The sequence below is a fragment of the Pleurodeles waltl genome, chromosome 12 (genome assembly GCF_031143425.1).
Source record: "Pleurodeles waltl isolate 20211129_DDA chromosome 12, aPleWal1.hap1.20221129, whole genome shotgun sequence".
Taxonomy (NCBI): Eukaryota; Metazoa; Chordata; class Amphibia; order Caudata; family Salamandridae; genus Pleurodeles; species Pleurodeles waltl.
Window position 1 is genome coordinate 394,287,409 of NC_090451.1, and position 17,902 is coordinate 394,305,310.

Here is a 17,902-nt window from a genome sequence, read left to right on the forward strand (position 1 = left end):
CTGATTGACAGTATAAAGGTCCTCAATCTAAGGTCCTTGCTAATTCTGATTTGGCCGGTAATGTGAGGTAAAGGCTGGGTCGGATTGGGATAGAAAATAGGCACCAAAATAAAAGTGCCCCCCCCCCCATTAGTGAATTAGATAGCAAAAATTGTGGTGTGTGTCTGCTAAATGGGGAAGTTTTAAACTTTTTATGACAGCTATTTTGCAAGGTATAGAAGACTGTATGCATATTAGATTGCGGAAGGCAATGATGGTTTCAATATCAGGGAAATGAGCACTAAAACTGGCTCAGCAGACAATAAAACGGGCCACAAACAGCCAAAAAAACCTGTCACCCCAGCCCTTCGGGCACTGACTGATTGCCCTATAGGCAGGGCCACTTGAATTATGCGGCAGGGGGGGGGGGTGTTATGTGGCAGGGTTAAGTAAATCATGCAGCAAGAAAATGCAATTTATGTGGCATGATGCAGCACATTTTGTAGTATTATTACCTTATTATTTTGTAATTTTGAAACTTAACACTGTCTGGGCATTAGTTGCACTTCATTAGTGGCAGTTTAACACCTAATTATATCAGTAAGCTACAGGAAGGCAACCACTAAGCCTTTGCAAAGGGCTTCCAATGCTAGGCAACACATGCAGCTGCGTTTTTAGTACTTTTTGAACCGTTTGAGCTAGAAACATTTTTTTTAATTAAATTCTGTAGGTTATACAGTAGATAATGGATTATATGAAAATCGATGTGGCGATCAAACTGTTGCATTGTTCCAGTGGCCCTCTGTGGTGATGTTATTGAACTGTTTGCATTCTGTATTCCACTCTAATGGCATATGGAATGTAGAATGAGGCCATAGTGAGTTCTGTTTTTAAGATTCTGGGGATGGCCATTTACTGACCAGGAGCGGACGACGCTGTGGCCAATAAACCTTGATGCTCATCTTTACATTGTGTATTGGATTCTTTGTGAGCACCATCTCCCTAACGTTGGCGATGAGGATGGGATAAGTTACAATTCTATGCTTGTGAAGCACTGGTGAGAGGCCAATGGGTAAGATAAACGCTACAAAGAAGAGGCCAAACAGTCGGGACAGAGCTGAAAAGCCTACGAAACGGTCGGATAACAGTCAAGAACCTTCAGTGCGTAAAAGTGTTGGTTAATGTTTTATTTTCCATACTCTACTCTATTGACTGCTTGCACCCAGGTTGCCCCACAGTTAATGAACTTTTCAATCTATCTTTCATATTTCTATTTATTGACTGGCCGCATGCAAGTTATTTCTCTATTTTTGTATTTTCGGGTTTCTTCAGCGAGCGCTTGCATGTGGCACTTTCATTTTGTGGGCATTTCAATATGTAACAGACTCTGAGCTTACTTTTGTCCACATTTTAAAGAGCGGCTTCATTCTACTCCATTCTACTTCATGAGCACAGAACAGCGTTTTTGTCCATGAGTTCCTCCATTCTAATTCTGGAGCACAGCACAGTATCTGTGCCCACGAGCATGTCCAAGAGCGGCTCCATTCCACTCCTCAAGTGCTGCATTTCATCCCTACCTGCTGCACACTCCCGGATCTCCTCCAGTTCTGACATGACTGGAATGCTTCTGAAACGCCAGAGCACACACTACCCATCATGTTAGGACAGTGGCCATTTTCCTTTGGGATTTAATCACTGTGATACACACACAGTTCAGTGGAAATCTGCATGTCACAGTGTCAGTCTGTGATACGCACACAGTGTAGTGAAAATGTGCATTTGACTGTTTTGTAGTTAGACACATCTGTTATATGCACATATTTGTTTGGTTTAAAGTTGGCAACCCTCCCTTTGTGGTAAAGAAAGTTCTGCATAGGAGCGTTTCATTTATCACCTGAACAGACATACATTCTGTTAATGTGAATATATATTTTAAAACAAACTACAGAAATCTGAATTTACCCAAATGTAACATACTTAAACAATTGTTTTTGTTTTTACAGTGCCATATTTTTCGTAAACAGTGCTTTTCATGTCCTCCGTTAACTTCTGCATGCTTAGTTGGGGTTAATCCCCCAAAAAAATCTCAATCAAGATGTAAGTGTTAATGCTTCACCACCTTTTCTCCAAACTCCAGGTGACTCGCCTATTCCCTGGAAAAATTGGTTTAGAGCATTCACAAATATCTCATAGCAATTGGAGGTAACAGGTACTGTCCTGAGAGAAAAGGATACCTGCTCGAGCATAATTTAGGATTTGAAAGTCAATCTATATATAGACACTTACCACCTTACGAACTTGTTGATGAGGAGGAGATGATTGATGAGTATCCGCTGTGCGTAAGTTAGAAAAACAGTTTGTTGTACAGCCAAGTTTGATTGTGAACAGACACAAGTTCTTTACAAGGGAACAACGCCTTAGAAAACAATTCAGCAGTGGTAAAAGAAAATCCAAATTCAAGTCAGAAGAACCAATCCAAGAAATTTTCTAAAAAGAAAACGAACAATGATGGATTTTTTAGCCAGAAAAACCCATGTTTTAGTTGCGGCAACTCTAGGCACCCTGCAAATGGGCCCCCCTGCTCAGCCAAAAATGTCAAATGAAGAACATGTGGTCAAACTGGCAATTTTGAAAAAGTGTGCAAATTCAACAAGGACAAAATGAATGCTGTAAATGACAATTTGCTCAATAATAGTTCAGGAGAGGAAAGTATTGATTTCGAGAAAGAAGTGATATTGGTAGTCCAAGATGAAGAAGGGCAGTGTGTAGACCCGTACAAAGATATAGTGGTAAATTGAAAAACGCTTTTAAAAATGTTGATTGATTCTGGAGTGAGAGTGACAATGATTACGGAAGAATTGTGGCATCAAAAATGGGATGTTGACATCAGGGACTCATCTCCACCTGATAGAATTCCAGTCACATATGACAGCAAAAAAATTGAACTGACAGGATACTTTGAGTGTCATATGAGATGTAAAGAAAAATAAGTTTATGGTAAACTTCACACTGCTAATAAAGGGCTGAACATACTGGGATGGTGCCACCAAGGTTTGTTTGGAATGACTTTAAGACCAGGAAAAAAGGTACAGGTGTCATTGGTTACCGATGATACCACCACATCTTTAAATGACACAACACATCGAAACAACAAATGGTAAGCGCAGTACAAAAATGTGTCAGTGATATGCCAAGATTTAGCGAAGGTTCATAGGAAAATGTACAGCGATGGAATCATTGAACTCGTAGAATCTTTTCTGTGGTTATCACCATTGGTAATCACAAAAGAAATGGCCAATTGATTGTCTGCATGGATTTGAGAAGCCTCACTAAGGTTATTTGGATTGATTCTCACCTTCTTCGACGTATAGACAAAATCGTCACTAAATCTGCAAGCACCAAGGTTTTCAGCAAAACTGATTTTGATTTAGCCAATGCGTATCACCAAATTGAGCTTCATGAGACATCTAAGCATTTAACAGCATTTGTTTCACCGATGGGAACATTCCAGTTCAAGAGAATGCCTTTTGGAATGGCAACCGCAGCATCGGTTTTTCTATGCACTTTAGAAGAGGTTTTGAAAGGAATTGATGGTGTGTGACATTTCAGGATTACATTTTAATTTCAGGTGAAGGCCTTCAAATTCACGATGACCATATGCACATGGCTCTTAAAAGACTAGAAAAATTTGAAATTGTTGCTAATGCAAAAAATGTGAATTCACAAAAAACAGCATAGAAGACTTCGGCTGTGTTATTTTGAATAAAGGGGTGGGGCCGAGAAGTGGTTTGGTGGAAGCCATATCTAATGCACCCTGCCACACAACCGAAGAACAAGAAGCATCATTTTAGAGCCTATGTGAATTCTAAATTAAGTTCATAAAAAACTTTGCAGCAAAAACAGAACATCTCAGAGAGTTACTTAAAAAAGTTTTTTTGTTGAGTGATCAATATCAAAGTGAGTTTTGAGCACTAAATCATTATATTGTTCTGGCAGGAGTGTTATCCCATTTTGACCTTGGTGGTTAATGCATAATCACAGTCGATGCCAGTAACACTGGTTTAGGTGCCACTCATGCCCAGAAATCGGAAACTGGGTATGAAAAAACAGTAAGATTTGCATCCAGGGCACTGAAAGTTAATGAAAAGGTTTTTTCAGTAATAGAAAAAGAACTGTTAGCTTGCTGTTGGGCAGTTCAGAGATTCAAATGTTTATATGGGGAAGGTTTGTCCTTAGAACAGATCCCAAACTTTTGATTAACATGTTTGGAGGGACGATGATAAAAGACCATACACCCAGGTTAGTTATATTGAGCTCTAAGCTACAATACAATTTTGAAGTTCAATATATTCCCAGTGGATAAATATCAGAGCTGATTATTTATCACAAGTTCCTAGTGACAATCAGAGAGCTTCAATGTATTGTGAGGAGGAAGAAGATGAATAATATTTGATGTGATTGATGGGGGTCATAATAAGACATTTTCAGAAGATGATTGGATAGAAAAAATATCTAAGGATCAAATTATTCCTATATAGACATACAACCTTATTTTAAAGTTGCAGATGAGTTATCGGTTGAAGAGGGTGGACTTTTTGATGAGAGGGAACAAGTTTATTCCACCTTTTGTTCTCAGAGATAAAATAATAAACTATGGACATGAAGAACATTCAGGCCAGACCATCAGAAAACGGAAGATTAGGGATAGTTACTGGTGGCCAGGTATGGAAACAGAAATCGCAGCAAGTGTTAATGCTATGAATGACAAAGGCTTGAAAACAGAAGCAGTTCCATTGCAGCCATGTGTTTTACCAAGTGGACCATGGGTGAAATTAGCCATTGATTTTATTGGTCCATTCAAATGTTTAACATGTAGCTCCAAGTTTGCCATAGTAGTAGTTGATTATTACAATAAATGATGGGAAGTAGATTTCATGGAGGAATCCAGCACAACCAGAGTACTAAAAATCCTCAAAAATATATTCTTAGGAGAAGGAGTACCAAAAGAAATTGTGTCTGATAAGGATGTCAAGTTTGGTTCAAGACAGAAGAAATACTTTTTGGACAAGAATGCCATAAATCTCTAACATATTGCACTTTATCACCCACAATCAAACAGCCTGGTAGAAAAACTGAACCGAAGATTGATAGAATGCATTTAGTGGGCTATTCAGAGTACATTGATTTAAATGAGGCGATTGAGAGTATGTTGTGGCCTCATCGTACATGCCCAAATGCTGTCAGGAGTTGGAGTACTTTTGAGATTATGAGAGGACACATTCCTTCATCCAAGATGTGTCCTGCATGGTTGAGAGAGGTACAACCAGGCACTGATCGAGCTTTTTGTATAGACAAGATAATGGACCTCATTTTGAGGCATTCCAACAAAAACTGAAAGGTCAAGATGGTTGGATGCGAAATTAAGATAGGAGATTGGATTAGATTTAAAGATCCCACCCATGTGGAAAAAGGTTTGTCAAAATGTAGGTTTCCTGAAAAAGTTGATGTGGTGACAAAAAATGCAGTGCGCATAAAACAAAATGAATGATGGAATAAAATCAGAGCAGTGAATATTGAGGGACCTATACTAGTTGATAGCGAGTCAAAAATAAATGAGCAAAGTAAGCCAAAATCAAGCCTGATGAACGATATGACAACACAACCAAACCATCAAGTGCTACGTAAGAGTCTACAAATTATCACCAAGCCTTTGAGGTAATTACGATATAAAGTGGATCACATGATATATATAAATTGTTCACATGTTTATATATTTTAGTTTCCAGTATTATAGGGGTTTTTGCTTTGTGAAGCATCTTTTATAGAACAGTTATAGGTTAGTGTATGCTTTTGGGCACAATTTTATACAGTTGTCATTGAGTTCAATCTATGAATTATCTATTTATATAAAAGGAAGAGTGAAGTTGTGTGATGTTATTGTACTATTTACATTATGCATTCCATTCTATCATTATATGGAATGTAGAATGCAGCCACTGTGAGTTATATTGTGAACATTCTGGAGATGGTCAGTTACTCATCAGGAGCGGAGGACGCTGTGGCCAATAAACCTTGATGCTCATATTTACATCCTGTATTGGATTCATTGTGAGCACTATCTCCACACCCTCCCTATTGGCCAGTCCAAAATCGGAAATATGAGATCTGTGGTAACTCCACAAATATCTAGCATTGCACAGGGAAGTGCCACCTTTCTTAAGGCGATGAAATCTCTGTGAGTCATACACAAGAAAAACGAAGAATTGGGGAATTGTGACCAGAATTATCGATTGTCTTGCCAAATACTTACTTCTAACTGACACCTTAGGGTCCCATTTGTCATCCCTGTTAATCCCTCCGATTGTTACTGATTTGCGCCTGTGTTGGTAATTCTGTGGGAGGGGGGCAGGTGCAGTTTTCGGGGAAGATCAGTTTGATCTTGCAGTGTGGCCTTAGGAGTCTATTGCATTTCTACTCTCTGCAAGTAAAGGAGCAAATGGTTTACACAACCTAAAAACTGGACAGGAATGATCTTTCACAGATCCCTTCTGTAGAATATGAATAACACAACAACATATTAAATAGAGCTATTAATGCATATTATTTCGGAGGCAGTGTATGGTTTCACGCTTCTGTGTAAAATGCAAGAACATTATTTTAATGTTGTCTTTACGAAAAATGCGAGCAAGCTTCACAAAAACTCGTAGAGCTAGCTAATCACAAGTTACTTTTTGCCTGCTGCTAAGCAATGTCTCATATTTTCACCTGCTGCACAGAGTAAACATTCATCAAATATCCTGCTGGGTCCTTTTTTGTGTATTATTTTTAATAGTGCAAAAGCCCATTTTACTAGACCACAAAGCAACAACTTTTCATGACTGAAGCCCATCCGGTTCTCACTGATGCATCAAACAAGCAAAACTACTAATTGAAACCATTTCACATGCATGTTTCCTGTCAATAAAAACATGGGCAAGTGCAGATTGGATAAAACAAACACAGATTTATATGACCCAGCTCAGTATGTTTCTGCCCTCTAAGGGTGCTTATTTCTATGTGATACTTGTAGGTTCTCTACTTTAGGGAGATTCGTGACATTTAATGCCAGTAAATTGTTGCGTATCAGAAGTAGTACTAGTTTTCAGACTACTGAAGGAGTTATCATTAATGAAGCGGTATAGCTTATTTTCCTAGTCTGGCTCTTTATTGGATTGAGACTACCCACCTCCACTCATCCCATTTGGGATTTTACTACATTTAGAAAATACGTTGTGGTCAGTATGTATAGTGGAGTAACACCTTAGGTGGGTTTTAGTAGTAGTGGTAAAAATCACTAAGCCCAGAGTAGATGTTGTAGTGTATGAGTGCTAGAGTCATACATATATTTTATGTGCTGGAATTGGCACTGCCACTGTGCCCCACTGCATGTGCTCTGCCTGTTGACTGTTCGTAGGGCAGGGTAGAGGAGTTTGGATACTGGGGATAATGGGTACCCCAAAATCATTCAGGAGAATCAAGGTGTCACCTTCAGATGAAGCCCTTAACTCAGAACTTGGAGTGAAAGAAAGGAAAATTCCAGAGTTCTGCTGAACCTCACAACTGTTCCAAGAATGCCTGGGGTTTGTGGGGAGGAGCCCTGGTAGACAGGCACTGTCTGGGTCAGGGAAAATTTGGCCTTAGGGCATGGGTTGTTTTGTGCCGTGTCAAAGGGAGGATGAAGAGTAAAAGTTCCCAGGAGCGGAGTGGTGCAAACTCATTTTTCAAACAAAAGCCATCTTATAATGAGCCTCTCTTGTATAGTTTTGCCAATATGTATTTGTAAGTTCTAGATGTGTGGTTTTCTCAATGCTTGAGTTAATTCATGAGTAATGAACATGTGGTAGACAGGGAAGCATGGATGCTTGTTTTTCATGGGCCCACTCAAACTATCTGGAAAGATAAGGATTCACACCTCAGAACCAAAAAGCCAAACTTACAGTGGTGATGATAATGTTTAGATTTTCACAGACACGGTCTAAACACTTTCCATCTTAGGGATGCCTTTTCCATTATGCTGAAGATGTTGTGGTCCTAAAGAGAGAAAATACTCTTGAGCACTCTAATGTCCACCAGTCAAGGGCTGCCTGGAGGGTGACAGCACACTCTTAGTGTGCTGGCAAAGGCTACTGCTTTAGAAATGTGTGTTTGCCACTCTAGCAGGGCAGCATGCACACACCATTGTGCTAGCCAGTGAGAGTATATTTCTAATTGTCAAGATGTGGTTTACCTCTATCCAGGCTGCTGCTGAGAAAACCTGCACCTACACAACCTACACAATATGATATGACTATGCAGCAATCTCATATCCTTATGAACCCGGTGTGTAGATGTGCCAAGGGGTATCAAGAGGTACTTTGTTGACTCCGTAATCTACAGTTTTGTTCATATATATGGCACAAAGTACCCTATACTGTATGGTGTAAGACTATTGTGAATGACAAGTTCCCTGGCCCTAAAGAGGAATGAGGGTGAAATATGAATTCCTTTGCAAAGTCAACAGGGCTTTCAGTATCCAGAAGGGTATTTCTTTCCTTATAATATATGGTCAAATCATTACCCTTCCCACAAAATAATTACATATTTTACTACTTACTCTTTCATATGAAAGAGTAGGGTACAGGAATGTAGAAAGATATTGAATCTGTAGAGTAAAATTAGACAGACCAATACACAGCTAATAGTTTGCTGCAAAACCATATTGTAAGTGGTTTCATATGTAACTTTGAAAACACCATATTTCAGGAAGTGCAGTACACTGCACAGAGATTCCTGCTCTCTTCTAACAAACGTGAGCCATGCAATCAAAAAGATACTGCCAATAATGCATCCTTTCTGCTAATGATTATTTATTTCAGAGAAATATGGTTCACAAGAGCAGAAAAACTAGCTCTTCATTTACTTGTTTAAACAGCATTTGCAATTCTACCTAGTGATGTGAATTTTACACGGTAAACGGATTCTGGCAGCATGCATTGTAATGTCACAACCCAACTGTAATAAGTTATTACGGGAGCTAAGTTAGGTCATTTTGTTACTACTGTAACTAATAATGTCACATCTAAACTAATGAGAAGATTAGAGACATATAACAACCTTTTGTTTTATAATATAAATATAGTGCAGACTGAGCTCTTTCTCGATCCTTGAAAATGCTAGATGAATCACTCCTTAAAGCCGAGACTCATAACTTGATAGAATTTCTAGTCATCAGTACATCTGTGACTGATGGAGTGAGCTAACATTTTATTTATCAAGGATACTGTGGATTGTAAAATAGTTTAGATTCAGGAGCTTACTACTTAAGTAACATGACTGTGAAAAAGTCCATGATAAGTGTCCAAAAGGTTCTGAATTTCTGAAAGACATATGCTTCTGAGAGACCTTAGACTTCTCTAAAGAAGAATTACCGATATGAAGAAGCAGGACATACACTCCTCTAGGTGAAAAACCTCCATGGTCCAAAATGACACATTGGATTGACCCCAGTAGGGCTTGGCATATGGCCATAGATCAGCAGAATAATGACTCCTAGTATATTACTGTAAATATTAGCTTCAGCCATCATATCATATGGGAATTAATAATTTGAGGAAACCTCTAGGAAAAATATTTTTAATAGACTTAGAAAGATCATCTGAACTGTGAGGGCTCCAACATGTAGTAGTTGTGGCATAATTACTAATGTTGAGAACATAAAGCATGCTATTATGTCAGCACATCAGGTCTCCTTGCTTCCTTGGGCCATTATATTAGACCAGTGTCCCCAAAACTCAGTTTTAAGACTGAAGGACAGTCTAATCACTGTGCAGCGAATGATGAACTCTAGTCTTTGAAATTTTAGTGGTGGCTAAATATAGCTTCTGCTCCCAGGGAAAAAGCATGCACTCTGGAACAATATACTATGGCCAGTAGAGCAGGGGTCCCCCATCTGTCCCACACAAAGGTAAGGTGCTGGGAATCACCATCAACTGTTTAACATTTTTCCTCACGTTCATTCTGTCACCTATTCATGTTTTCTGACAGTATGCATACTCAGGAATGCCCTACGTTCATACCTTCAGATAAACATCCTGGAGTGAAACCTGCTCTGACTTTATCCCTTTTAGACTTTTGCAATATTCTTTCTGTGGGACTCCTGGGATATCTTTTCACCAAATTGCAATTCATCCATAATTTTGCCTGTATGGGTTGATTACAAGCTGCACACTTTTAAACACATCTTGAAGACTAGCAGTTCTTTATCCTGTTTGCCTATTGAACAATGTAACAATTTAAGGCTTGGTGTATTGCACACAGGATCTTATATGGTTAGTTAGGATTGGGCCTGTAGAAAGTATGGAACTCTTATACTGTAAGCCTTCTGCTACATTCTGTTCACCACCTCCTGTTGATTGCACCCCATGTGAATAACAGGACCTTCTTTCTGCCAAGTGACATCTTAGCACGGTAATTCTCTTACTTTGAGTACAGGTCTTGAGCAAGCATTGGACCTTCAGACAAGCCCCGAAAATGTTCATGGTCTGTTAAGTTTGTTTGATTTTAGCACTATGTGTAGGTGATTTTATCATCAGGAAACCTATGAGTGCTAATGTCCTTTAGAACTAATAAATATATGTAGGTGTACATCAGTCCTTAATTTGCAAATATAAAGTGCTGGACCCAAACTCTTTCCTTGAGAGGTTGAATGAGGAGGGTGTACGTGCTAGGGAGGCCTTACATTCCTCACTTCACCACCACGGATGCCAGAGCTCTCAACCAGTTCAGAAAGTCCCACCTATTGGCTCAATCATTAGGCAAGCTAATAGTTAGAAGTGTGCATTCTATGCATTCTTCTTTTATTTTCAGTGTGGTTTGTGGAAATAGAAGCAAGGCACCCAACAAATTGAATGGTGATCCCTAGCTATTCCATTGGGTATCCTATATCTGCTTCCAAGCCCTTGGTGTATTTAACAGAGTGTGTGGTCTCTCATCTCCTGTTGTAAGATAAGGGAGCTGCTGACCACATTTTGGGAGAAGGAGGGATGTGGCAGAGTCTGGTCCTCCAGCAACTACCAGCATAAATAAAGTGCTGCCTCACATTTAGAACATTTGTCATCAGAGTTTCTATCTAGAGTATTTGTCGTGAGATATAGTCCCCTATGTCTCCATGAATAACTTTTTAAAAATGTCTCTTCTGTTCAACATATGGATCATTATCTATTACTACTCAGAATTACTGTATTCTTGAAGTTGTGCACCTTCCTCTCAAAGATGACAGGGTGGATGATGCTACCTTACCAGTGGTACCTCCTTACAGATTCCAGTCTGAAGTCACAAAGAGTTATTATTACACTGTTATGGGTAACTTCCATTACATTGAGAAACTGTTGAAGCAATCACCAGACTTCTCATTGACTTCAGGTGAAAGTTTAATCTTGGTTCAATTTGTGCAGAGCAAGGCTTTCAAATAGACATACTACTGGTTTGAGTAGGAGACTGGTAATATTATTAAATACATACTTACTGAATCTGCCACTTGATAATAATGTATCAACTTCCAGTGTTTCTCAAAATGAGCTGCCGCACCTCGCAGGGAATAACAAGCCCTTTATGACAGCCCTAGAAGCATAGAGAGATATGCTAAATATTGTCCTCATATAATGCAACTGAAAATGATAAAGGCAAATTCAAAAAGTAGAGCTGCAATGGAAAACCAATTTCTGAGAAAAATGTGACAGTATGTCTAATGTTTGCTAATGTATTTTTACTGAACAGATAGCATCACGTTAAGACAATTTTTAAATCCCTTTGTTACTAAATCATTCAAATGTGCTAGAGCTACCCAGAAATCCAGGTATCCAGCCAGCTGTTATATTACGCACAAGGAGTGGCCAATATTTGCCATTGTTTCCCATTGAGGTCCTGAGTGATTTGAGCAGTTCACTTTAGTTTCCTCTCCTTGCTTACGTTTGATAGAAAGTATTATAAGTTCCGTAAGCTTTAGTGTGCAATCACTTATTCATTTATACTTATTGGTCCTATTTCTTCAATTTGTGGTTAAGTTATGAATTCTGATACATTTGTTGGGGTCTTGAGCTGATGAAATGTATTCTATAAACAAGCCTTCAATAGAATAGGTGTTTATTGTTATTAAAAATTTATTTTTTTATTGGTTGCCCAAGAACTTTTAAAGTAAATTTTAATATTGACATATAGGTCTGCATCTTCACCTTTTAGTGTGTTTCTCCATATGGAGCTAAAGTACATAATTACAAGACTTAAGACTAAGAAGACTAAGGACGTGCTTCTCACTGTGTTAGTGACTGAACCATGAACAGTGGCATTTGTGTAAGATCACTGCAGAATTCTCTTTTTGTAGCTCACACTTTGTAAATACATGCAACCTCACTAAAATAGACCCAATGTGCTCTGTGTATTACATGTCAACATTGAAAGTAATCATGGAGACTAATTTGCCTATATAGGTGGATCAAAATTAACATACATTATTAATATAGCTGCTGTGGGACAGTGGCAACATGCCCCTTTTCTTTGGAATGAGATACATAAAGTGAATTGATATGTTTCTATTTCAAGCATCACACTTCTGTTATTACCAGAAATCACATTAAGTAAATGTTTCTCAGAACCATAACAAACGTCTAAAGGGGTTAAATATATAGGTTTCCAGAAGGTCTTTAAATCCTTCAAAATAAGCTGTTAACTATATGAAAGACACATTTATCAAACTACCTTTTTTTTAATTAAAACGTCATACACATTTGAAATTCTACATTGTTTATCTATGCCCCATCTACATTATTGGTAATTTCTCTGACATGTGGTACTTTCTTTTGTCTTACTGACAGATGGTTGTCAATGAAAGATTTTCAAGAGAAAATCCCAGCAGGTACATTAAAACTTTCCTTTTTTCCTTTTCTGTGATTTTTTTTTTCATTGCTCTTTTTTTAATGTCATATTTATTTATGGGTTGGTTAAAGTTCAGTTACAAAATATCATTTTTGAAGTGTCTTTCAGGGACAACTTATGCCACTTCAAGATTTTTACAACACTTTTGCCTTTCCTTCCTAATTTTTCAAATGAAATAAGAGTTCAGTTATTTTTGTAAACTTCCCTGATTTTATCTGCCCCTATTACAAATCCAATGGTTTCCATTGATGAACCTTCGATGATGCTCCACTCTTTACCCTTTGGCTTGGCCTATGCTCTATAAATACCTCATAAATAACTTACTGCTGTAATACAAACTAACATCATTGCTCTAGCAAACTAGTGTTCGGGTGCCTTCTCCTGTATATTGTGGTCAAATACTTTTTTCCAGTTACTATATTAACTTACTGTTCCTCTTAGATATGTGCTAGTGAACATCTAGCCTTACTGTGAATGTATAAAAATGTAAATAATACTTATACATTTATATTGTAATCCTTTGTTGTACTTTGAAGCACAAAATGCATATGCTGAAGACTACTGCCAACTTATGAATTAAACTTTGACATACCTGTTCATACAGTGCTCTACAATATGTAAATTATTCAATTTACGTTCTGATTTACTTTGTATTGTTTTTTAAGCTGCAGCAATTTTCCTATGATGAGGACATGTTACAAAAATTATATAGAGCACAAGATAAGAACCTAGATTTGTTAAATACGAGTGCACCATGTCATTTCATGACTTGAACAGAAGCAAATACATTTTTACATTCAGGACTGGCCTAGAATAAAGTTTTAATTTGTGGTGATTTATGACTAAAAACTACTAAAATGGTCCTGAACATAAGTGAAGCAAATGGTAGATATAACATATCGATAAAGGTCACCTATTTGTGACAAATTTCCTTAGGGCGAGGAATCCAATATAAGTTTTAATTTGTTCGGTACGGATGTAGAAATGAGTCACTTCATGATTTGTAGGTGAAGACTAGGAAAGAATACTTATGGCCAATCACGATGTGTTGAGGGATGCATATCCATCACTGTCAATGTGTTTATAATGTTATTTTGCAGTATGAACAGGTATGATACTAAAGAGATGCTAGGGGTGTTTTCCTTGCCTCTCCATTCAGTAATTTCAAGTTGATTGGGTCCTGACTGAGTGCATTGTATTGAGTTATGTATTTGCTTGGACTCTCAGAAATTTTGAACATGTTTGCATTAGAGATGCCCGAAGATGAAGGACGTTTTTGTGTCCTTTCTTGGGAAAAATATTGATTAAAGTTCTGATAAGGCTTCTGCTTCATTCCTATAGACCTACTCTAGAATATTACACACTTTCTACCATGTAAGTCATAAAGAACCTTAATTGTTTAAATAATTGATTCAGATTTGGCTCCCTAATGAAGGTCCCAAATAAAACAAATCTTCAAATACTTTGATTCCTTTAAAAAGCCAACCCATTACAGTGCAATTTTTCAATCCGGGCTGAGCTCTCAACTTACATTTTTATATGATGTAATGACTGTGGTGGATGGTCCTATTTCATTGCGATGGGGTGCTAATATTTGGTCCTAATTCCAAAGAGCAAGCACAGTAAGCAATGCAGATTCCCCACCTCAGCCATACACTTAGGGCCACCGGTAACAAAAATAGGAATTGGGATTTCCTAATTGTGATTCTTACCAAATCGCAGTTAGGAAGTTTCAATTCCTAATGTACAAAATAGAGATTTCTAAAATGGAGATTCCTAACGGGTTCACAGTAGGCCTATCTCATGAATATTAATGAGGTACTTTACAATGTGTAACCCATTAGGAATTGCAGCCATCACAGCAATGATGGCCTGCTGAGGTCAGCGGACCACCATGTCTGTGACTGCTTTTTTAAATAAAGCAATCTTTTTTTTTAAAGTGAAGCCTATTTTCATAAAGGAAAACATGGTGTGTTTAAAAAAGTAAAAAAGAAAATGAAACAGTTTCATTTTTTAACAGTAGGCAGTAGTCCATGGGACCACTGCATGCTCTTAAAATAGTTATTTCTAAAGGGAAAGTGGCCACAAGGGGACCCCTTACCATTTGTGAATGGTTACCACCTCCTTTATGGTGTAGATAATAAATGAATGTTTTGAACCATAAATCGGTTGCAAAATATTCATACATACCACTGCAATCCTGTGTTTGGAAGGGATGCCTTTAACATGCCCCTCCCAAATACTGAATCACTAACAAAAATTGTGATTCTGTAACATGTTATAGAATCACAATTTGTGATTTGTACGTAGGTAAAAGCATTTCTGGAGTCAGATTCACAGAATCAGGCCATTTCAGACTACAAAAATGATTTGTACATATGGCCCTTAGTTGAGGTCTCTCCCTCTTTTTACAAATGGGTGAAATTATCCAATTTGCAGCAACATTTTCGAAGTACATTTTCTAAAAAAAATACAGGTTTTACAGGTAAGTCAAGTAACAGGGAGACAGAACATAAGATGGTCTACTGGTCATTACTAAAATGCACCAGGCATCTCTTTTCATGAGTGCCACATTTTTTTTCTTTTTTCCCTTCTGTTCTTTCCTAACAGGTTGTCAGCTGTATAATATTTATAATGGGTAGAACCTGTCAATCAAAAATGTAGACAGATATCACTGTATCATATTTTAGGCTTCCTCAGGGAATTCAGATTTTGCAGACACAAAAAAAGTGAGCTGAGGCTGGGGTTACAGAGATCTCACTTGTTCTCGCTGGAGCCATGCCCCATAAGAGATAGCAAACATTGAGTGAGACACCTCATGCATCAGAGTTACATACAATAATTATGGTGCTAGAAATCAAAAAACCTCAAGAAATGCATCCACACAAGCTATAAAATATCTACTGTAGGCAGTAGAAAATGCTTTCTGTTATCAATGAAAATAATGTCATGACATCAGTAATAAGAGTCTGATTTAGAGTTTGTCAGAGAGGGTACTTCAGTGTAATGGACTACCCTCTTTGACAAACTCATGTTCCGCTTGCCTGATTTAGACAGAGCCTTCTCCAGCTCTGCTGCTAACATACCCCTCTGATGGCCCGATGGAGTACAGGCTGTCAGAGGTTAGCCATCTGACAACATGTCTAATTTAGAGTGGACAATCTGATGACATTTATTTTGCTATCCTTTATCGCCATGTAAAACCTGGCAGTGGGGGGCAGTAAAACAATGTAATGCCCCCAACACCACAGGAAAAAACTCCCATGCTGTGTGGGTCATCAGTTTTTCATTGTTTGAAAACAAACCCCAGCCTTGGAAGTTTTTTTTTCGAAAAATAAAAAACTGGATAACAGGAACCGCTGTCACAATGGTTCCTGCCAATGTTAACAGTTCTCCATGGGGCTGGTGGACAACTCTAGATGTGGCAGACAGAAGTCCATAGGAATGGCAGGTGCAATGTCCTCTGCCATCCCGATGGAATACCCTCTGTCTGCTAAAGTCTAAATCAGCTCCTAAGTGTCTTAGCGCAAGCAGAAATTCTCGTTCACATCAGCTTGTCATTTTCAGTAAATACATTTAAGCTTCTAAAGGCTAGATTTTTTCTTTTTAGAAAATATAATTGTTTTGTCCACAAAGATCAGCTTGTCATTTTTTGTACCCAAATAAACCTTTTTACTTTTTCAGTATGTTCACTTTCTCATGAGAATATTAGTTTTTCATCTGGTTTGCATCCAATAATTGCTGTGGTCCCAGATTCAATTTTAGAAAGGCCTCCTACTGACAACTACAGACAGCCTTATCTAAGATGGTGATGTTCATGTGGTTACTCTACTACTTCTCAAATGCCCCGGTCACCCCTCCAAGGAAGTGCTTCTGAAGCTTGACAGCATGTTCAGTGATTTAAATTGGGGGTCTGACCACCACCATGTAGCACTGAATAACCTTCAGTTGCCTATGGGCAAGGTTGGTCAGGGTGTTCCTACCTTTGAGCAGTGTCATAAACTGGCTCAACTCCAATGGGTGTTGACTTGCTGGCTGCTTTGGGGATATCGGAGCAGGTCAGGGCGAGATGAACCCAGGGGATATGCTTGAGAATCTCCTCCCTGAGACTAAATTACTACCTGCATCCTCTAGATCAGTGACAATCATCAAATGATGCAGTAACCAAGTATTCCAACTCATGCAACACATCCTCCTGTATGCCCTGAGATACCAGTCTGGGGTCTGCCTGGAAATTCAGGACTCCTGACACTTAAGAACTTATGTTATTGGCATGACAAATACATATCTATCCTCGCAGACCTCTGCTTAGACAGCCATTTTGTTACCTTTGAACAACATATTGCAGAACTCTGCATCCCACTGGGGCAGTTCCTAATGCAAAGACAACTCCAGTGGAATTGTATGCTGAGCGGAGTCACCCTGGAGGAACCACAAATCCATGCAGTGGTCCAAATATTGCTAGTATGGATACTGGATGGCACTTGGTTCTACAAAGCCCTAAGAGAACACACTTGCACCCCACTCATACGGACACACGAGCGCTGGGCAGCATACTTTGGGAGGTGACTTCACAATCCAGAATGGGTATTTGCACTGGAATATTCTCATCTAGTATCCATAAATGCTTGGTTTAAGAATATTCAATTTTCCATTCTACACAGAGCATACCTTATGCCCATTAAACTATATCAGATCTACTCAAACGCACAGCTCTGCTGCCCCTGCTGCCACTCAGATAATGCGGACCTCCCCCACAATCTATGGCCCTTCCCATCTATAGTGCACTATTGGCAAGTGGTTCTGACCACTATAGCTGATATTTCCCACTGTGAAGGACTTGACTCCTGGGAGACCAGCACTCTTGGAGTCTACAAGTGCTGTAAAGAAAACAACCTGGCAGGTCGGTTCATAGACCTTATGCATCTCCTGGCTAGGAGGGCCATCACCCTGGCATATGCAGCTGTCCACCGTG

At 38.6% G+C, this 17,902-nt stretch overlaps 1 protein-coding gene across 3 annotated transcripts in view; it reads left to right on the top strand.

Moving 5' to 3' along the window:
* ZNF536 (zinc finger protein 536) overlaps positions 1-17,902 on the top strand; it is a 1,047,679-nt gene that overhangs the window by 835,446 nt on the left and 194,331 nt on the right. The window contains exon 8 of one of the 3 annotated variants that reach the window (XM_069216776.1): positions 12,867-12,907. The exons of the other annotated variants lie outside the window; for them this stretch is intronic. Coding sequence (XP_069072877.1) covers positions 12,867-12,907 — 41 coding nt within the window. The remainder of the gene's footprint in view (positions 1-12,866; positions 12,908-17,902) is intronic. 3 annotated transcript variants of the gene reach the window in all.